The following is an 18,860-nucleotide window of genomic DNA, read 5'->3' on the forward strand; positions in this document are numbered from 1 at the left end:
ACCCCGTATACAACTCAGTAAGCGAGAGTGTCTATTATGTACATAATGTACAGACAAATACAAACACAGATAGCATTTGCACTGTCGTTTTTTTCTTCTTTTCTTATTCATACTTTTTAATTTCCTTTCATGTGGGCAAGTGGTCAGATATTTTGGGAAACAGACCCAACTAAATTCGTTAGAAAATACCATGGGCAGGTATGAAGAAAAAAATAATAATAGTATGAGTGGGATTAAAAAACAGTCCCACAGACGTCTTTATTAAAAAAAAAAAGAAGATAAATGTTTAGTGTCTCTTTTTTGAAAGCAAATTAATTCTGTCACTGATTCTTGAAAAAGAAATGCAGTTCCACAGTTCACTCCAGGACTTATCCCACAGCGCTGCTGAGTTCTGGATCCTGATTGGTCAGAAGGTGTTGATTAATTCTCTATAACAGCAGCTCTGACAGCAGCGCAGGTTTATATTAATGTGTGATTGTTTCTATAGTAACAGCCCATTTACAGGGACTCTTACTTTGTAGTCAAATTAAAATGGAGAAGTTTCCTGTAAGGAGACGTTCATGGACGTCTATGGAAGGAGTCTCCAGTGTCAGCGCTTTGTAACAATCAGAGGTAAAGCTGTAACGTTAAGTTTTCCGACATCCTTGTGGTTTCTAGGTAATATGACAAGCTGCAGCTGGTGAGGGAACGACTGTTTATAGCTGCGTTAACGTAACAGGAAGTAACATGATTCGCAGATGTTCCACAACATTGCGTTGTTCTTTAATCCAAAAGTGAAACACTCAGGAACATGCTGTTACAGGAAAAGAATCAGCTTTGGAGTGGTAACAGCAACTCCGCTTCATAACACCGTCCCATCAATGCAGCAGATCCGTTCTTAAATGAAACTGACGGGACCAGACGAGAAAGGTTCCTCAAGGGTTCTTTGGATAATTAAATGTTCTGGATTCCAAAATTTCTATTTCTATCAGAGCCCCTTTCTCACAGGGATATACACAGAAACTTTATGGGTTCTCCAGAGGGAGGTTCTCCAGAGGGAGAACCTGAGGAACCTTTCAGGGTCTAATTTCAAAATCTCTTAGCAAGTTTTCGAATGGTTAAAAATGAAATCTAGGAGCATTTCTACCCCGCGGAAGATATAACGGTATAACGATTCCAGATGGTTCTAGTTCTTTGAAATCCTTCAGGGTTCTTGTTGACTGTATAAGTAATGGTACCTGGAATTGACTAGTTCGGTAGCTATTTTCTGACAGGTGAATCACTATTGCAGAGCTGTACACAGAACCAAAGAGCCCTTTAGGATGATACATGTAACCTGTTTTACTTAAACGTTAAGAAATCTGGCTTCAGATCAATGTTTAAAGACTCTAATGGGGTATGGATATGATAAAACCCTCCAGAAAGTGTTGAGTAACCAGAACTACTTCACGTTTTCTCGTGCTGTTCATACTGTAGGTGTGCGTAAAGCTTCACCTGTGGAGAAGACGACGTTCCGGGACACCAGTCTGTAGTCCACGATGGAGAACTGAGGAAGCTCGATTTGGGACACCCCGGATACGGCGTTGTCTCCTCCATTCCAGTAGAACTGGATATCGTCGGTCGTGTAGCCATCTGTACAAATCACACATATAGATGAGTCACGTATACATCACTGAGTGTAAAAGCATTCCAGTGAGCTAAATATGTTGAAAAGTGGGCGGTGATGCGTTGGGCAGTGTTACTGCATCACAGCTCCAGGGCTGCCGGTTCTATCCCGAGCTCGGCTTACTGTTCTTCCTTAGTCCGTGAGGGGTTCCTCAGGGTTCCCTGGTTTCCTCCCACATTCCCAGAACATGCTAATTCACTTCTATGTGTGAATGAGTGTGTGAATGATTGACTGGAATCACATCCAGGTTGTATTCACATCCAGGCTGTAACTCTTGCTCAGCTTTTCTGGGATCAGCTTGAGATCCATCAAAGCACTTACTGAAAATATGAATGAATGAATGTTGAAAGATTTTTTTTTTTTACTAAGCGAGAACATAAGATTTGCGTATTTCACATGACAAAAGAAAATAGTTTCGTTTTGCTTATTTGTTTTAATGAATATACAATTTTGGTGCATAGTAGTGTATAATAGTGGGCGGAGTCAATGCAAACACATTAGTTATCTTTTATGAAAGCCGCTTCAAGGAGCAGAGATTTTGAGTAAATTGTGTAAATACAACTGAAGGGCAGGTATTAAATTTGTGGAAGCTTGTTTCCTCCAAGTCAAGACAGAGTTACAGAATTTACTCATGCATTTACTTACAGTATGTCTTAAATTTTTATTTTTTTTTTTAATATGACTTATTATTACTACAGTCAAGATTTTATACATTAGTGTCATGTTTCACCCTCCAATACCGACAGCGTTAAGATTCTGTCTTCAAAAAGGTCTTCATTTAGACGTAGATGTGATTCATTCGGAAACGATTCATTCTGTTTGAATGAGTCACTAAAGTGAACACATCAGCATCGTTTCAGAGTCATTTCTATTGTTCAGTTGCTCCGGATGAGTTTCGCAACTGCAAACTCAAACTCAAACGCAAAACCCTACATTTTCATATCCATAGGTGATTTTTTCATACATTCACTTACTATACATGTTTATCTGTTTTCAGAACATCCGTCAATTGTTCAGAGTCAGTCGTGAGTCAATGAATCGTTCTCTCAACACGTCCACTGACTCTACTAACTGCACTCACAAGTTAGTTGTTTATTTGGGATCTTTGGGTACACCTGTGTGCATGTGTGTGTGTGTGTGTGTGTGTGTGTGTGTGTGTGTGTGTGTGTGTGTTTGGACACTCACAGCTCTCTATCTCCAGCGTGCAGTTCTGCTCATCCAGCGGGTATCTCCTCAGGTCCATCATGCAAGCAGCAGTCGTGGTGATTCTGCATTGAACACGCACACACACACACACACACACACACACACACACATCAGAAACCAGGAGGTGTGTGTGTGTGTGTGTGTGTGTGTGAGAACACAAGAGCCATTATTTGTCCCTACACTTCTTTCATCGCACTTTACACTCAAGAGCTTTGCTGTAAACACACACTGCTACCCACGCACACACACACACACACACACACACACACACACAGAGCTGCTTCTGTGATCATAACACAAGCGTAAAAATAAAGCATACATATTTTTGTGATAATTGGTGTTCAGTCGTGCAATTGTAAGAAGAAAAAAGGGGCGGGGCTAGACTGGATACGTCTATAATATGTGTGGTTAAGGTGTGATGCTGTGATAACTTACATCACGTGTTTTTTGTTTTCACGTGCGAGGTTCTTATATCGAATCATGTCGACCCTGTCCCGTCACTGGTTGATTAGCCTAATGTGTTCACCTGTTCTGTGTTAACCATTTGATTAATGTGTCTGTTGATGTTCTCGTTTCTGTCCCGAAGCATTCTGTCCCAGTGACAGACATTATATTCATTAATATGGAAGGGAAGAATAGTGTTATTAACTGAAATAAGGTTTTCATTCTGAAACAATGTAGAGGGATTTTGTTTTTGTTTTTTTTTGTTTTGGTTTTTTGTTACCTGTGACATTTCTAATCCCTGGATTCAAATCTGAAATGCTCTACTGCCAGAATAGTTGGAACACTTTCCTTCCAACCAACAAACCACAACAGTTACAGTTCTGTCATCAGTCCTTTAAACTCTGAGTGGATAGTGTACTCAGTGTGTCTACTTAAAAAGAAGGCCAGGTGGAGATTAAATCTAGGGGGCGTGACTGACACGACTGTCACTGACAGGCTTGTTGAAGCTACAGTCAGGGCTTGAAAGAAATCAGCCCCAGCCTCCGCTTCTCCATAACCATTCCCTGTGTTTTTATTACGAGACTCTTGCTCTCGGTCCCCCAAAAAACCAAAACAGTCCTTTTTAAGATGTTTATTAACATCACATAATCTAACGTGGATGCCAGAAGCATTTATGATTATTGATGTCTTGATATATATTTACCAAATTACCAGCATATTCTGGAATTTTACCATATCCATGAGTGAAGATGACGGAATGCTGAACAGCAAACTTTTCCAGGCAAAAAATAAAATATCTTATATAATATATTTTGCTCAGTTATGTTAATGAATATGTAATTTGGGGCATTTCTATGTAAAAGTATACCATAATGGGTGGAATCAATACAAAAACATAAATTTATCACCTGCAGCCTGAAGGTCATTTCAGGAACAGAGATTTAATATAATGTAAATGAATACAACTGAAGGGCAGGTATTAAATTTGTGGAAGTCCAAGATTCCTCCAGTTAAATACAGAATTAGATTTGCTCAGTTTTAGTAATGAGGATAAAGGCTAAACTGGCTGAGGAACATCCTTACTACTTCATCCTCATTAAGTATACAGTGCCCTCCCCTAATATTGGCACCCTTGGTAAATATGGGCAAAGAATTCTGTGAAAAATTGTCTTTATTTGTTGAACCTTTTGAACTTTTGTTAAAAAAAATTCACAAAAATCTGCTCTCATGGATATCAAACAATTACAAACACAACACAGGTTTATAAAAAAAAACAAAAAACAACTTTGTTAAATATAGATGTGCAACAATTATTGACACCCCTATGAATTCATATGAGAAAAATATATTTTAAGTATATTTTTTTTTAGTACACCTCGGTGACTAGGAACAGGAAATTGTTCAAGCATGAATTCCTGTTTCACAGGGGTATAAATATGAGGTAACACACAGGCCAAATTCCCTTAGTCATTCATAACAACGGGTAAGAGCGAGGAATATAGCTGTGATGTGCGGCAAAAGGTTGTTGAGCTTCACACAATGGGGCGTGTCTATAAGAAAATAGCACAAGCATTGAAAATGCCCATTTCCACCATCAGGGCAATAATTAAGAAGTTCCAGTCGACTGGAAATGTTATGAATCCACCTGGAATTGGACGTGTGTCTATATCGTCTCAACGCACTGTGAAGAGGACGGTTCGAGTGGATAAAAATCTCCAAGGATCACAGCTGGAGAACTGCAGAAGTTAGTTGTGTCTTGGGGTCAGAAAGTCTCCAAAACTACAATCTGAAGTCACCTCCATCACCACAAGCTGTTTGGAAGGGGTTCAAGAAAAAAGCCTCTACTCTCATCCAAAAACAAACTCGAGCGTCTTCAGTGTGCCGACACTACTGGAACTTCAAATGGGATCGGGTTCTACGGTCAGATGAAACCAGAATAGAGCTTTTTGGTAATAAACACAGAGGTGGTTTTGGAGAACACAGAGAGGTAGCCATATGGAAAAGTACCTCATGCCCACGGTTAAATATGGAGGTGGATCTTTAATGTTTTGGGGCTGTTTTTCTGCCAGAGGACCTGGACATTTTGTTAGGACACATGGCATCATGGACTCCATCAAATATCAACAGATATTAAATGAAAACCTGACTGCCTCTGCCAGAAAGCTTCAAATGGGCCGTGGTTGGATCTTCCAGCAGGACAATGATCCAAAACATCATCAAAATCAACACAGAAATGGTTTACTGACCACACAATCAAGGTCCTGCCATGACCATCCCAGTCCCCTGACCTGAACCCCATAGAAAACCTGTGGGGTGAACTGAAGAGGAGAGTCCACCAGCGTGGACCTCCAAATGTGAAGGATCTGGAGAGATTCTGTATGGAGGAACGCTCTCAGATCCCTCGCCATGTATTCTCCAACCTCATCAGGCGTTATAGGAGAAGACTCAGAGCTGTTATCTTTGCAAAGGGAGCTAGCACAAAATATTGACTAAAAGGGTGCCAATAATTATTGCATACCTATATGAAACTGTTTGATATCCATGAGAGCAGAGTAGTTTTGATCAAAAGGTTGAACAATAAAGACAATTTTTCACAGCCTTCTTTGCTCATATTTACCAAGGGCGCCAATATTAGTGGAGGGCGCTGTGTATTCATGCTGAATATGAATATGAACAGAAAGGATTTTAATTTAAGAAAATGTTGTTTTATCTTCTTTTTTTCAGTTCTGTACAGTTATTCATCACAGCATTTCTCCTGTCTGGTGTTTTTATTTGTTTAAGAGAGAGGGAGAGAGAGAGAGAGTGAGCGAGAGAGAGAGAGAGAGAGAGAAAGAGTGAGTGAGAGAGAGAGAGAGAGAGTGAGTGAGAGAGAGAGAGAGAGAGAGTGAGAGAGAGAGAAAGAGTGAGCGAGAGAGAGAGAGAGAGAGTGAGCGAGAGAGAGAGAGAGAGAGTGAGTGAGAGAGAGAGAAAGAGTGAGCGAGAGAGAGAGAGAGAGAGTGAGCGAGAGAGAGAGAGAGAGAGAGAAAGAGTGAGTGAGAGAGAGAGAGAGAGTGAGTGAGTGAGTGAGAGAGAGAGAGAGAGAGTGAGTGAGTGAGCGAGAGAGAGTGAGAGAGAGAGAGAGTTGTCGACGGTCAACTCGAGGGAAATTAAGTGCGTCTTATTTCACGACCTCTGCGGTCACATGGAACCTGTCCGATCTATCACCTCATCTCCCACCGAACGAGAGCTCGGGCGTCTCGTGCTCTTGCTATGAGCTCTGAGCTTTGAGAGTGGCAGTGGTGAGAGCGAAAGGGCCGGGATTCGGATAGTGAACTGATACATTTAACTTTTTTTTAATCAGTACTCGATCGTGCTCATCACGTTTCAGCTGATTATTAATTCTTACACACACGAGCAATTTTGTGTTGCTATTAGACTTTATGTTGATTATTACATTCAATTTGCAAGGATTTAATAAACACTCTGGGAGCGGCGTAACTGAAGCTGGGTCACTGTTACCACCCAGAAGCTGATGATTTTCCTACAACAGCACGTCCCCACAGCAATTCCCTCACGATTAACGTTTTTTATTGATTAACCAATGACTTTTTTTATCCGTTTATAATTACATTTCATTTAGTCTGCAAAACAAGCTAGCTCCTGTATCACCACGAGGTCCAGTGTGAATGTTAATATCAAACGCAATGTGTGAACTGTATGCAGTGGAGTTTTGGCCGTACATCCGCTCCTCGGTAGTTTTGTTTTATGAGTTATTAAAGTGTTCGACCACCGTTTGTTGCAAAGCTGCTAATTTTACTCTTTATATTGTAATTGTTGGTGAACTGCGAAGTGGAATAACACACACCCCAGACTGTGCTCTTACACGCAAATAATAACAGCAACCCCATTTCCACATCCGAGAGCCCCAGTCCCAGCTGAAGAGAAGCAGCACCGTAGCGCGATGCTGCCACCACCATGCTTCGCTGTGGGTACGCTGTTCTCTGGGAGATAAGCTGTACTGTGTTTGCACCAAACATATCTTTCAGATTTATGGCCAAAATGTTCTACCTTGGTCTTGTAAGACCAGAACACATTTTGACACATGGTTTAGACGATTGAGCTGGGCTTGTTTTGTTTTTTTTAAACTTTTGAGAAAGCTTCCTTCTACCTGTAGTTTTAACAGGGGTGTGTAAACTTTTTTTTTTTTTTACATCCACTCTAGCTTAAATGTCACATGGGTTTATTTAAGAAATGTATTCGTGGAATAAATTTTAGGATCGATCAAGCTTTTTTTTTGTTTGTTTTGTTTATTTAACGTAACTAGTATAACTAGTGCGGTAAATCTTTTTCACTCATCCACACGGTTAAGTTAGAAATATGTTTTTAACGTGCAGAAGAATCTCTCACGGCGTTATTTTAGAGGTTTTACACCGGTAAGGACGTGAACTTTAATGGCTGTGATTATCACGATTTCAAAAGAAGTTGATCAGGACAGTTCACTTTCACGTGTCGCACAGGATACTGTAACGTGACGCAGCACCACGGGGAATCCCGCTGCAGTATTCTTCTGTATATACAGTAATGTGTCTGGAGATGTACATTAAGAGGCTGAGAGCTGGTGTAGAAGATAAAAAGCTCAACGGAGCGAGGCGTGCCTGAAATACTGGATGGAGCCTGCAGACACACCCATGCTCTTACATCTCTCAGAGTGAGTGGAGGAACGTTCCCCAACCCTGATAACGCTAAAGGGCTGTAATGAGATAAGGGCACACATTAGCGCTGATGCGATTGAACAGCGCAGTGCACTGACCGGTACAGGACACGTAGAGCTAGTGCAGGGAAGAAGACGACTCGGCCGCCAGAACATTCAGGAAACAGATTTAAATAATGAAATGTGTCTATAGGCCACTTCCTGCACAGTTTATCTGGGTGTTTTTTTAAAATTTTTTTAAAGTAAGCTCATTTTGTTCATGTTTTTTTTTCCAGTTGCTATTTTCAGGGTCACAAATAAACACATAAACTGATGCGAGTGAAGCGGCACAGAGAAATAAAAATCTGTGGCGCTTTCAACACTCTTCATTCGCAAAAATCCCCAAAAAGAAACCCAAAATGACATTTTAGAGCTATTTACCTGACGGGAAATAGAAAAAAAAACAAAAAAACAACGCATCCTAACAAAGTAGGTTTGCAGATTTCGACTAAGAAGAAGGAAAGTAAGAAAGAAAGAAGTAAAAAAAATATATATATATATATTTAAGAATAAATAGAATCGAATAAAGAAAAAAACTAAAAAAAGAAAAAACTAAGAAAGAAACATATAAAATAAAATCAAAGAAAGAAAGAAAGAAAGAATGTAATGAATGTAAAGAAAGTAGAAATAACAACGTAAGAGAGAAAGATGAAAACAGAAATAAAAAAGATGAAAAATATTTAAGAATATAGAGAATTAAAAGAAGATGAAAAAGAAAGAAACAAACAGAAAACAAAAACAAAGAAAAAAAGGAAGAAAAAGGAAAAAACAATATTTCAGAATAAAGAGAATTAAAGAAAGAAAAAACCAAAACAAACAAAAATCAAAACAAATGCAAAGAAAGAAAGAAAGAAAAAAAGAAAAGATGAAGACAATCATTTAAAAAAAATATTTACGAATAAACAGAATTAAAAAAAGAAAAAACAAAGAACCAAAACAACAAAACAAAATCAAATAAAAAAGAAAGTAGAACAAGAAAGAAAGAAAAAGAAAGAAAAAAAAGATAAAAACAGAAGTAATTTTTTTAAAATTAGGAATAAAGAGAATTAAAGAAAGAAAAAAGAAAAGAATAAGGAAAGTAAGAAATTCAATTGGTACATTTCTAAATGTACACTTCAGTAATAATAATAATAATAATAATAATAATGATAATAATAATGATAATAATGATAATAAGTAGCAGTAATAAAATACGTGTTCATGTTTTAAGCTAAAAGTGAAAGTGATAAATCGTAACAGAGAGACGGGAGCGCTGACCTCAGCCCGTAGAGGACGGTTCCGTCCGGGTGAAGGCGGATCATGCGGTTCTTCACCGTCACGCCGTGGACGAAGGACTTCTTATCGTTCAGGAAGTAGGTGTCAGGAACCCACAGCTGATCAGCCACTCTGTTATCCAGGGTCAGGTTCAGAGGAATCCCCGTGTACGCTAAACGCTTATCCCTCCAGTACTGCTGGAAATACATCGTCAACGTGAAGTCCTGGGAAAACAGATACCACGTGTTCATAGGGCTACATAACACCTTCATAGGCCATTCATAATAACTAATAAACATTTACAACATCCAACAGGCATCAACTCTCACAGCAGCTACCTTCGTCGATATAGATATGGAATGAAGTCTGGTGCTTTACGCCAAGATTTAGTGACATAAAACAGTTATAACGCTTTTGTTACAATGTCATGACAACTGACTTTGTAGTTATATTATGATAACGACGTAACATGAGATATCAGAACCAATCCGACTCTAATGTAAGGTCAGAGAACAAAGACGTAAAGCATTATGGTGTCCTAATGATGTAATAAGTGTTCATAACCATCTTATAAGCATGCTCACCCGCCATACATAAACCTGTCATTACAATGTAATGACTCTTAAAACGTTTACAGAGTTGCCATGGCAATGTGCCGAGTTTGGGAGATGCTTTTTCTAATTAACCTCACATGGAATGCTATGTCGCTTCATAACATTTTAACAGAAGCATCATAACACCTTATGTCAACAAACAAATATATCATCTGATATATGTTTATCTGTGTTTTGTCAACTTTAAAATAATCTATAAAATAAACATAAACAGTCTTTTAGACAGCTGACAAATACTGGAATGAGCCTTTATAAATGATAATGTAGGTTTATGTCAGCTTATGTATGTGTCAAGTAGCACAATGTACATGACCTTCAAGTATTAGTTCTATAACATACATAATACATTTTTTACTACTTTATAAGAATGCAGTGTAATGGGAGCCATAACCTTCACGATGTCACAGTGCTTTCATAACAGCGTTATAAACACCCAGTGGTGTGTTCAGGAGATGCTGCCATCATTTACTAAGTGAGCTCACATGGAATGTTATGTCACTTTATGACGTTTTAACAGAAGAGTCATAACACCTAAGCTTATGTCAACAAAATATATAACTTGATTCAGGTGTTGTCAACTTGAAATCTTTTTTTAATTAGACATAAATAGTCTTTAAGACAAACTGATGGGATTTTATTGGAATAAGCCTTTATAAACACTTTATAAACACTAATGCACTTCCTAATACACCCTCATGTCTAAAAATAGAAGTTGTGCATGAAGTCCGACGTCAGAGAGGAAACGCAGGCTGGAAGGTTCTGAAAACCACTGGACTGAAATGATTGTGAAGCCCTATGGATTTCCCTAACACACACACACACACACACACACACACACACACACACACACAATTGTTTTTCTCTCTGTCTTCTCCCTGGAGGATGGAGAGTTGCAGGGTCAGACCTGAAAATCTGCAAGCCATGGTTTCTAGAAATAGATTTTCCCATTGTCCCATTTAAAGGGGGGGGGGGGGGTGAAAGATGGAGAGAAATGGGAGGGTGTGGCAGGAAAGAAGCAAAAAAAGAAAGAATGAAAGAAAGGAATGGGGAGTCTCTGAAAGAAAGAAAGAAAGAAAGAAAGACAGAAATTGGAGGTGGTGGCAGGAAAGAAAGAAAGAGAGAAAGAGAGAAAGAAAGAAAGAAAGAAAGAAAGAAAAAGAAATCAGAGGTGGTGGCAGGAAAGAAAGAAAGAGAGAAAGAGAGAAAGAAAGAAAGAAAGAAATCAGAGGTGGTGGCAGGAAAGAAGGAAAGAAAGAAAGAAAGACAGAAATTGGAGGTGGTGGCAGGAAAGAAAGAAAGAAAGAAAGAAAGAAGTAGAAAGGAAGGAATGGGTGGCAGAAAAGAAAGACAGAAAGAAATAAAGGAAGAAAGAAAGAAAGACAGAAAGAAAGAAAGAAAGACAGAAATTGGAGGTGGTGTCAGGAAAGAAAGAAAGAAAGAAGTAGAAAGGAAGGAATGGGTGGCAGAAAAGAAAGACAGAAAGAAAGAAAGGAAGAAAGAAAGAAAGACAGAAAGAAATAAAGGAAGAAAGAAAGAAAGACAGAAAGAAAGAAAGAAAGACAGAAATTGGAGGTGGTGTCAGGAAAGAAAGAAAGAAAGAAGTAGAAAGGAAGGAATGGGTGGCAGAAAAGAAAGACAGAAAGAAAGAAAGGAAGAAAGAAAGAAAGACAGAAAGAAAGAAAGACAGAAATTGGAGGTGGTGTCAGGAAAGAAAGAAAGAAAGAAGTAGAAAGGAAGGAATGGGTGGCAGAAAAGAAAGACAGAAAGAAATAAAGGAAGAAAGAAGGAAAGACAGAAAGAAAGAAAGAAAGACAGAAATTGGAGGTGGTGTCAGGAAAGAAAGAAAGAAAGAAGTAGAAAGGAAGGAATGGGTGGCAGAAAAGAAAGACAGAAAGAAAGAAAGGAAGAAAATGTAGTGATTTCTCCGAGCACGTTAAGGCTGCGTCTCGCCTGTTTTGTATTTGTTCTTGATTGGTTTCTCTAATTGAACCCGTATGATTCAGAGTTTCCGCGTGAAGTTTCCTCCACGTTTATGTGTGGTTCTAAGCCTCGGTTCATGACCTTTCTTGTCTGTAGGTCATGCTGATGTCTAGACTTCCTGGTTTGGATTATCTTTGTACAGTGTAGTCGGATGGTATGATGACCCACGCTATAGACTTTCATGTTGATTTCTGGATTTGGCCAAATAAACTACATGCTCATCTTACACACGTGTGTCTTACTGCTTCTGCGCGTCAACCGTTACAGCAGACTTCTCTCAGGAAGGAGGTAGCGAATCAGCTTTCAGTGCTCGTGCATTTCCTGCTCTCAGTTTCCTGGGTTGCACCGAGCAAAGATGGCATCGGGTTTCCACCAGACAGATTAATCTTTCAGTGCGATCTGGAGGACCCTGAAGCCCGAAGAGAAAGAGTGAGGTTCATGTTTCACGGCCTTCCGGCAGAGCACGTCAATGGGCTGAAAACCCGGTTAGCCACGGACACCCACAACTGGACAACATGGCAGAGTTTACAGCCTCCTGAGAAGGATGTTCCTGCTGAAGACTCAAGCCACACCCAAACCCAATGCCACCAAGGTGGCCCTTTTAAACCACACCCAAACACGAGGCCAACAAGGTGACCATGCCAAAGCTCGAGGCCGATGACGAAAAGGTCGATCCATTTCCTGACCTTGTGGATGACATCGTTGCTCTACCTCCCGACTTTGTACATGACATTGTTGCTTTGCCTCCTGACTCTGGTGAGAATGTCACTGCTTCACCTCCTAACATCACAGATGCCATCATCGCTGACACATCCTGTTCTGTGTCTACTCTGCTGCGGATGTCACCGCTCTACTTTCTGACTTCACAGATGATGTCATCGCTTCGCTACCTGCAGACTTCATTGTCCTGCCGCCTAATGACTTGAGGACATTGACGGTGATGTTCTGCCAGAAGACGTTGTTGTTCTGACGCCTGACTCTGCTAGTGATCAGTTGGCATTCTGTTTCCTCAAGCACCCCGACTCCAGTCCTGACCAGCCGATGGGCTGGTTGCCAGAGCCATTCTGACTGGCTGTCCTGTGTCTGCTTCCCAATTTTGCAAAGCGGGTTGCTCCGCCTCCCCGCTCTGCAGAGGATGATCCTCCACCCCCTTGCTCCACTGAAGACGTCAATCCTTTTGGGAAATGCCAGCCTTGGGGCCTCAGGAAACTTGCGTGGCAACCCGTGGGACCTGGACCCCCTTTTTGACACAGTAGTATTTTCTGTCCTTCTGTCGAGCTACACATGATATTATGGAGATGCCGGTGATCCTGACCCTTTCTGCTGTCCGGACCTGTCTGATCCATCCTGGTGCCCTACATCTGGATGGAGATCTCATCAACTGGAGGCTACATTCTGCCACTGAGGACGACCCCAAGCAGTGCAGTCTGGAGATTGCTGAGGACGGTACCGCTTGAAGTACCATGAAATGGTTTTGGACCTCAATTCCACATGGACGTTCTGGCTGTGGTTGCTGGGACTACGGTTGCTGCGATGGCCTTGGGCCTGCAATTACCTCATGCAGTTTTACACTCAGGTCTCCTTTAGTGAACAGTGGACTAGTTCAACAAACAGACTTCATATTAAACCATAATGAACGTTCCTTTACTCTCACACTATCCGTCGTTACCCAGATGAGGACGGGTTTCCTTCTGAGTCCGGTTCCTCTCAAGGTTTCTTCCTCATATCATCTCAGGGAGTTTTCCCTCACCACCGTCACCACCGGCTCGCTCAATAGGGATAAATCCACACAGTTAAAATCTCCATCCTGTGTTTATATGTTTCTGTAAAGCTGCTCTGAGACAATGTCTGTCGTTAAAAGCGCTATACGAATACAATTGAATTGAAATTGAATTAAATTGAACTGGTCGCTGAAATCACGGCTCTGTGTAGCGGACAGTACGTACGTAGAAAATGAATTAGTTACTCCACACCGCTGCTTTCCTGTTTGCTGTCTGCAGTGAGGTGATGAAGTGAGCCGTAAACCAGTCGAGGCGACCCGACTCTGCTCACACACGTGTTCCTCCATGACGTCTTACTCTGCCTTATTAAGCGAACAGACAGCATGTCAGGCCTTCATTACACCCTTGAGTGAAAGTGTAGAGCAGTGTAGCACACACACACACACACACACCTATACCCCCACACATTCCTCTACATTAGCTGTAGCGTGTACGGTGCTCCATGCTGCATACTGAACAGCGTGATCTCAATTCTCTCACAAAATTCACACAGACACAATTCCAATACGGCCATTCCGACCGAGGCGTGGGCTGATTGGATTTCCCGAACGTTTAGAGTCAGCAGTCAAACACTATCTATCTCACTGGGATAGAGAACAGAGAAAAGTGAAGAGAGTCTACAGGTGAAGGCAAAAGTTTACACCCCCTATGGTGGTCAGGGGTTCAAGTCTCACCACTACCAAGCTGCCACTGCTGGGCCCTTGAGCGAGGACCGTAGGATAAAACCCTTGTCATAGAAGGCATCTTTCTTTCTTGCCGTACGAGTCGCTGTGAATGAGCTGTCGCTATAGAAACAATAACATATTAGAACGAGTGCATAAATATAATCCTTCTCACATGTTATAAGCTGTACAGTATGGATCCTACTCAGAGTCAGCAATTCAGTCCAAAAGTGAGCTCAGTAATTAAGCTCCTGGTATTCAGAATCGGGTTACGCAGCTGCTTGAGTGCATTTTCTGAGATTATTAAAATCACCTGCGTGTAGTTCACACCCCTGAGGTTGCCAGATTTTTCTTGAGTATGAGCGTCAGACCCGTGGTTTCTCTATACGTTCTGAATCGCCACCTTTATACCCAACAGACAGGGATAGAAAATGTGGACCGAAGCAGGAAATAGCATTTTAAGCTGCGTCTCCTCCACCTTCCCTTTAAAGGAAGGATATTACTCATTAATGAATAGTGTCATAGTTATGGATTTAATCAATTTCAACCTTGGATGGCGTTCCATAGTTTTTAGGAAACTGTCAGACCGTGGCACTGGACTTAACACTGCTCCTCAAACAAGAAGAATGTGCGGGGTCAGAATCAGGCGCAGCTGAGACACGCCCCTACTTTAGACGAACTCCGCCCCCGTGTGCGTAACTCTCACGCTACAGTCTGCAGTGCTATCTGAATACCGATGCACGAAATCCTCACACACTCACATTAACGAGGTCATTCTGTAAACACACGTTATTCCCTCACACAGCTCACGCCGAGCCTGAACTCTGTGACCTTTTACCGGATGCAGAGCTGCTCTTCAGCGCAGCTGAACAGCTGTAAGAAAGGCCTCATTTGAATAAAGGAAAGCACTTTATGTTGAAATTCCCCACTGGCTTTTGTCATAAACACACACACACACACACACACACACACACACACAAGTTGTTTAGGGTTAGTGTTAGGGTTAGGTTTAGGGTTAACACACTGCAATTCGGTTTCATTTCTGTGAGCATATTCATTATTATAATAAAGACTGAAAACATTATTTATCAAATCATTATCATGGAAAAAAACAAATGTAAGAAATAAAAAATAAATAAAAGTCAAGAGGTAATTAAAAGTGTCCGTCACTCAATTTGTAACATCATGTCATATTACCTTCCCCGAATATTTATTTCACTGAATTTCAGCTTTAAAAATGAATGTTTACTTCTCTTTTTCACTACGATTAACATTTTATAATGTATTATGTAAGTTACAATATTATTTTGTTCATTTTACATGCCACATTTCATCCTTTATTTGACAGACTATTAAATCTAAACACATCTACGCCGCTGCCCGAACCGCTGTAGGTGTTATATTTTATTCATCGTTTTTTAGTTAATAATTTACTCAATGATTTTCATTTTTTTAAAACCATTTTTGATTGGTACAATTGCTAAAATTATGAGGTTTTAGATTTAGATTAAATAGAAAATGCGAGTTTGTATACACAGTGCCCTCCAAAAAAAAAAGAGTAAATGAAAAAAAAAAGATTAAAAAAAAGAGTATAAACAGTTTAAATTAAAAGACATTTAATTCATTCTATCAAAAACATACCAAAATTACTGACATTCTTAAGGGACATTTTAAATAAATACAAACAAAGTGACATCCTTGAGAAAGATCAACACTTGAGAAAACTGATGGGATTTTTTTTATTTTTACTGTTATCCTTTACTTTTTATATTCCTTCATTCTTTCTCCGTTGTTTATTCTGCGCTTTACGATTCAAGAAAAAAAAAAAAAATCTATTACACAACCAGATCCAGACCGCCCGCTTATCCGCACGCCCACTAGGCGAGTTTGGCAGATTTACTGAACAGACGGAAAGAAAAAAAAAAAAAAAAAACATTCTCACCACTCAAATATCAGGCATGTGAATATGAATATGTCTGTTTTAGCACAATCTTTGAGTCATAAAACTAACCTGCAGCTCGGACTTTAAAACTCCTCGTCGCGTAACCGTCAAAAAAATAAAAGAGCAAGAACTTTTATCGTTACATCATTATTTGATCATTTAAAACCCTATCGGAAATCAAATATCACATTATTTCCGTTCTTCGTAAGTGTGTCAAGCAGTAAGAGAACTATTTTGTGGCTTCCTTTTGAAGAACCATTTCAAGAACCTTCTGGATCGCTGTACGTGCGATAAAAATCCTTTAATATAAATGTTACGGTTATGTAAAAGAACGGAAATAATCATTATTCAGGGTATTAACAGGTCACTGATCAGCACTAAAGATCAGTCTTCTCACTAAAATGGCACCGTACTAAAGAACAGTGAAGCAAAATGCCCTACTAATAGGTCTGTTTAATGACAGAATCCTCCAAAAGTACTGGAACAGCAAAGTCAAATCTATTCTTTTCGCTATACACTGAAGACATTTGGGTTTAAGGCAGGGGCGTAACCAGGCCTGGGCATTCGGGGATGTAGCCTGGAAGGTTTTCTCTTTAGCCCTCCACTTGGAGCGGTTCGTCCAGAAGAAGACGGCTTTGTATCTTCAGTAAGCGGAGGTGAGACCAATCAGACAGGGTTTACAGGAAGATACGTGGAAATACTCGTGTCTTATTGGCTGACAGTGTCTCGATTCTGCCAGACACTAGCTCACAGTCAGTTAGCCTGAGGGGAAAATGGATATATGCCGATTTTTATTTGACCAGCAACGGCGTTGAAAGTGAAACACTGACATCCTCTCACTCTGAGCAGGAAAGCAAGGCGTGTGAACGTCTATATGAGGTCCAAGTTACACGGACATGATATGAGCCGAGCAGAAGGGCAGATAATGGACTCTGCAGGGCACCGTAGCAGCTAAACCCATACAATGACAGCGTAGTTGCGTCATGACGGAGAGTCCAGGGAGGCGGATGCACATGCAGAACTTCTTTATTACAGAACAGGAAACACTAGGGAACCAGGACAACCAGAAACTCAGAAAATGGGGGGGGGGACCACTAAACATAAACAAACAATGACAAATGTAAGAAACGCAGAAAACAAACATAACCTGAGTTGACGCAATGCTCCAGGAACTGAGGAGGAAACCCAGGGAATTAAATAGAGCACTGATCAAGCAGGGGAAATAAAGACACGGGTATGGTTAGACAGGAAATGAGAGAGACAACAGAAGAAGAAGTTCTACAAGGATAGTCAGGGTGCCCCGTAGTGGCCAAAGGTGGAACTGCCTCTGGGGCCCTGACAAGTTGTGCCTCATCTCGGCTAGTGACAGCAAATTAGCCTAGTCTCGTGTTAGATAGCCAAAAAGTTTGATATTTGATCCGTCTGGTAGTCCTGAAAAGGCAAGTTTTATGCTAAATCCAACTTTTTGTTCAAAATTTTTTAAGTAATTAGTCCTCACGTGCAAGAGACAGAAAAATAATGCAAGGAAACAGTCTATTTAGAAGTAGGTTTAAAGACATTTTTGATGGAGAAGAATCTGGACTCAGTCCCGGACGCCTGACGGTCCGCGTAACACCCCTGCCGTTTAAGATCAAAGGATAAATATGAGACGACCGATCAGAATTTCAGCTTTCATTTCCTGACATCTACATCTCGAGGTGTTAAACAGCTTAGATCACCGCACCTTTGGTGGCCGACGACAACACTTTCTGGCGAGCAAAAGTATAGGAACAGATCGTTTTAACGTGAATACGAGGAAATAACACCTTAACGTCTGTCTGCTGTCACGGCAACGCCGGAATCCACCGGGGACTCCACTTCCCCGAACACACCACGGACTACAAACATGGCCGCCACAGACTACCATGGTTGTCTCTGACTCCGTCACATGACAATTACGTTTCCCTCGCTTGGAATGACTGCATCAAGCCGGCGAAATGATAAATAAACAAATTCATTCGTACTCATATTCATTTCTATAGTTGATCTCGAACCAGCAAATCATCAGATTTTCTCTTAATCCATGCATTTTGATGGAACAGTATCTGAGTCACGTGACACGGCAACAAATTTCAGAATCTGAAAACGTTTAAAGAAAAAACTAATAACAGAATCTCGAACACATCGGACCGTTTATTTTCAACACGGAATAAATGATTAGGGTTTGTTTTATTTATTTATTTATTTATTTAATTTCGTGTCGATTTCTACACGGAAAGTTCTCTTGCAGGTCTTCAGGAGAAATCGGTTTGATCAGCACTTTGGCCAAACCGGTCCGATGTCAGCTCAGATTAGACTCGGGAAATATGTTAGCGAGAGTTTCATTCGTCTCGCTCTGACGATTTCGTTCGAGTAAACGATTTAACTTTGTAATTTACCTCGTTATGGTCGTGTGGAATTTAAAAGCCAATCTGTCCGCTGCTCCTGTCCCTGAATACAAAACAGCTTCTTTTTTTTCTTTTTCAGTCTTTACACACACAAGAAAAAAAAAAGTGAAAAGAAATAAAGAGAAAAAAAACGAAACGTGTGGAAAATACGAAGCAAAAAAAAAAAACACACAAAAC

General features: G+C 40.4%; 1 protein-coding gene across 1 annotated transcript in view; it reads right to left on the minus strand.

Moving 5' to 3' along the window:
* The window catches only part of gabrb3 (gamma-aminobutyric acid type A receptor subunit beta3), a 53,821-nt gene that overhangs the window by 16,293 nt on the left and 18,668 nt on the right, over window positions 1-18,860 (minus strand). Inside the window, exons 4-6 of the mRNA XM_053635862.1 lie at window positions 9,282-9,502; window positions 2,831-2,913; window positions 1,474-1,611 (exon numbers count right to left, since the gene is read on the minus strand). Of these exons, the coding sequence (XP_053491837.1) occupies window positions 1,474-1,611; window positions 2,831-2,913; window positions 9,282-9,502 (442 nt within the window). The remainder of the gene's footprint in view (window positions 1-1,473; window positions 1,612-2,830; window positions 2,914-9,281; window positions 9,503-18,860) is intronic.

The sequence above is a fragment of the Ictalurus furcatus genome, chromosome 11 (assembly GCF_023375685.1).
Source record: "Ictalurus furcatus strain D&B chromosome 11, Billie_1.0, whole genome shotgun sequence".
NCBI lineage: Eukaryota > Metazoa > Chordata > Actinopteri > Siluriformes > Ictaluridae > Ictalurus > Ictalurus furcatus.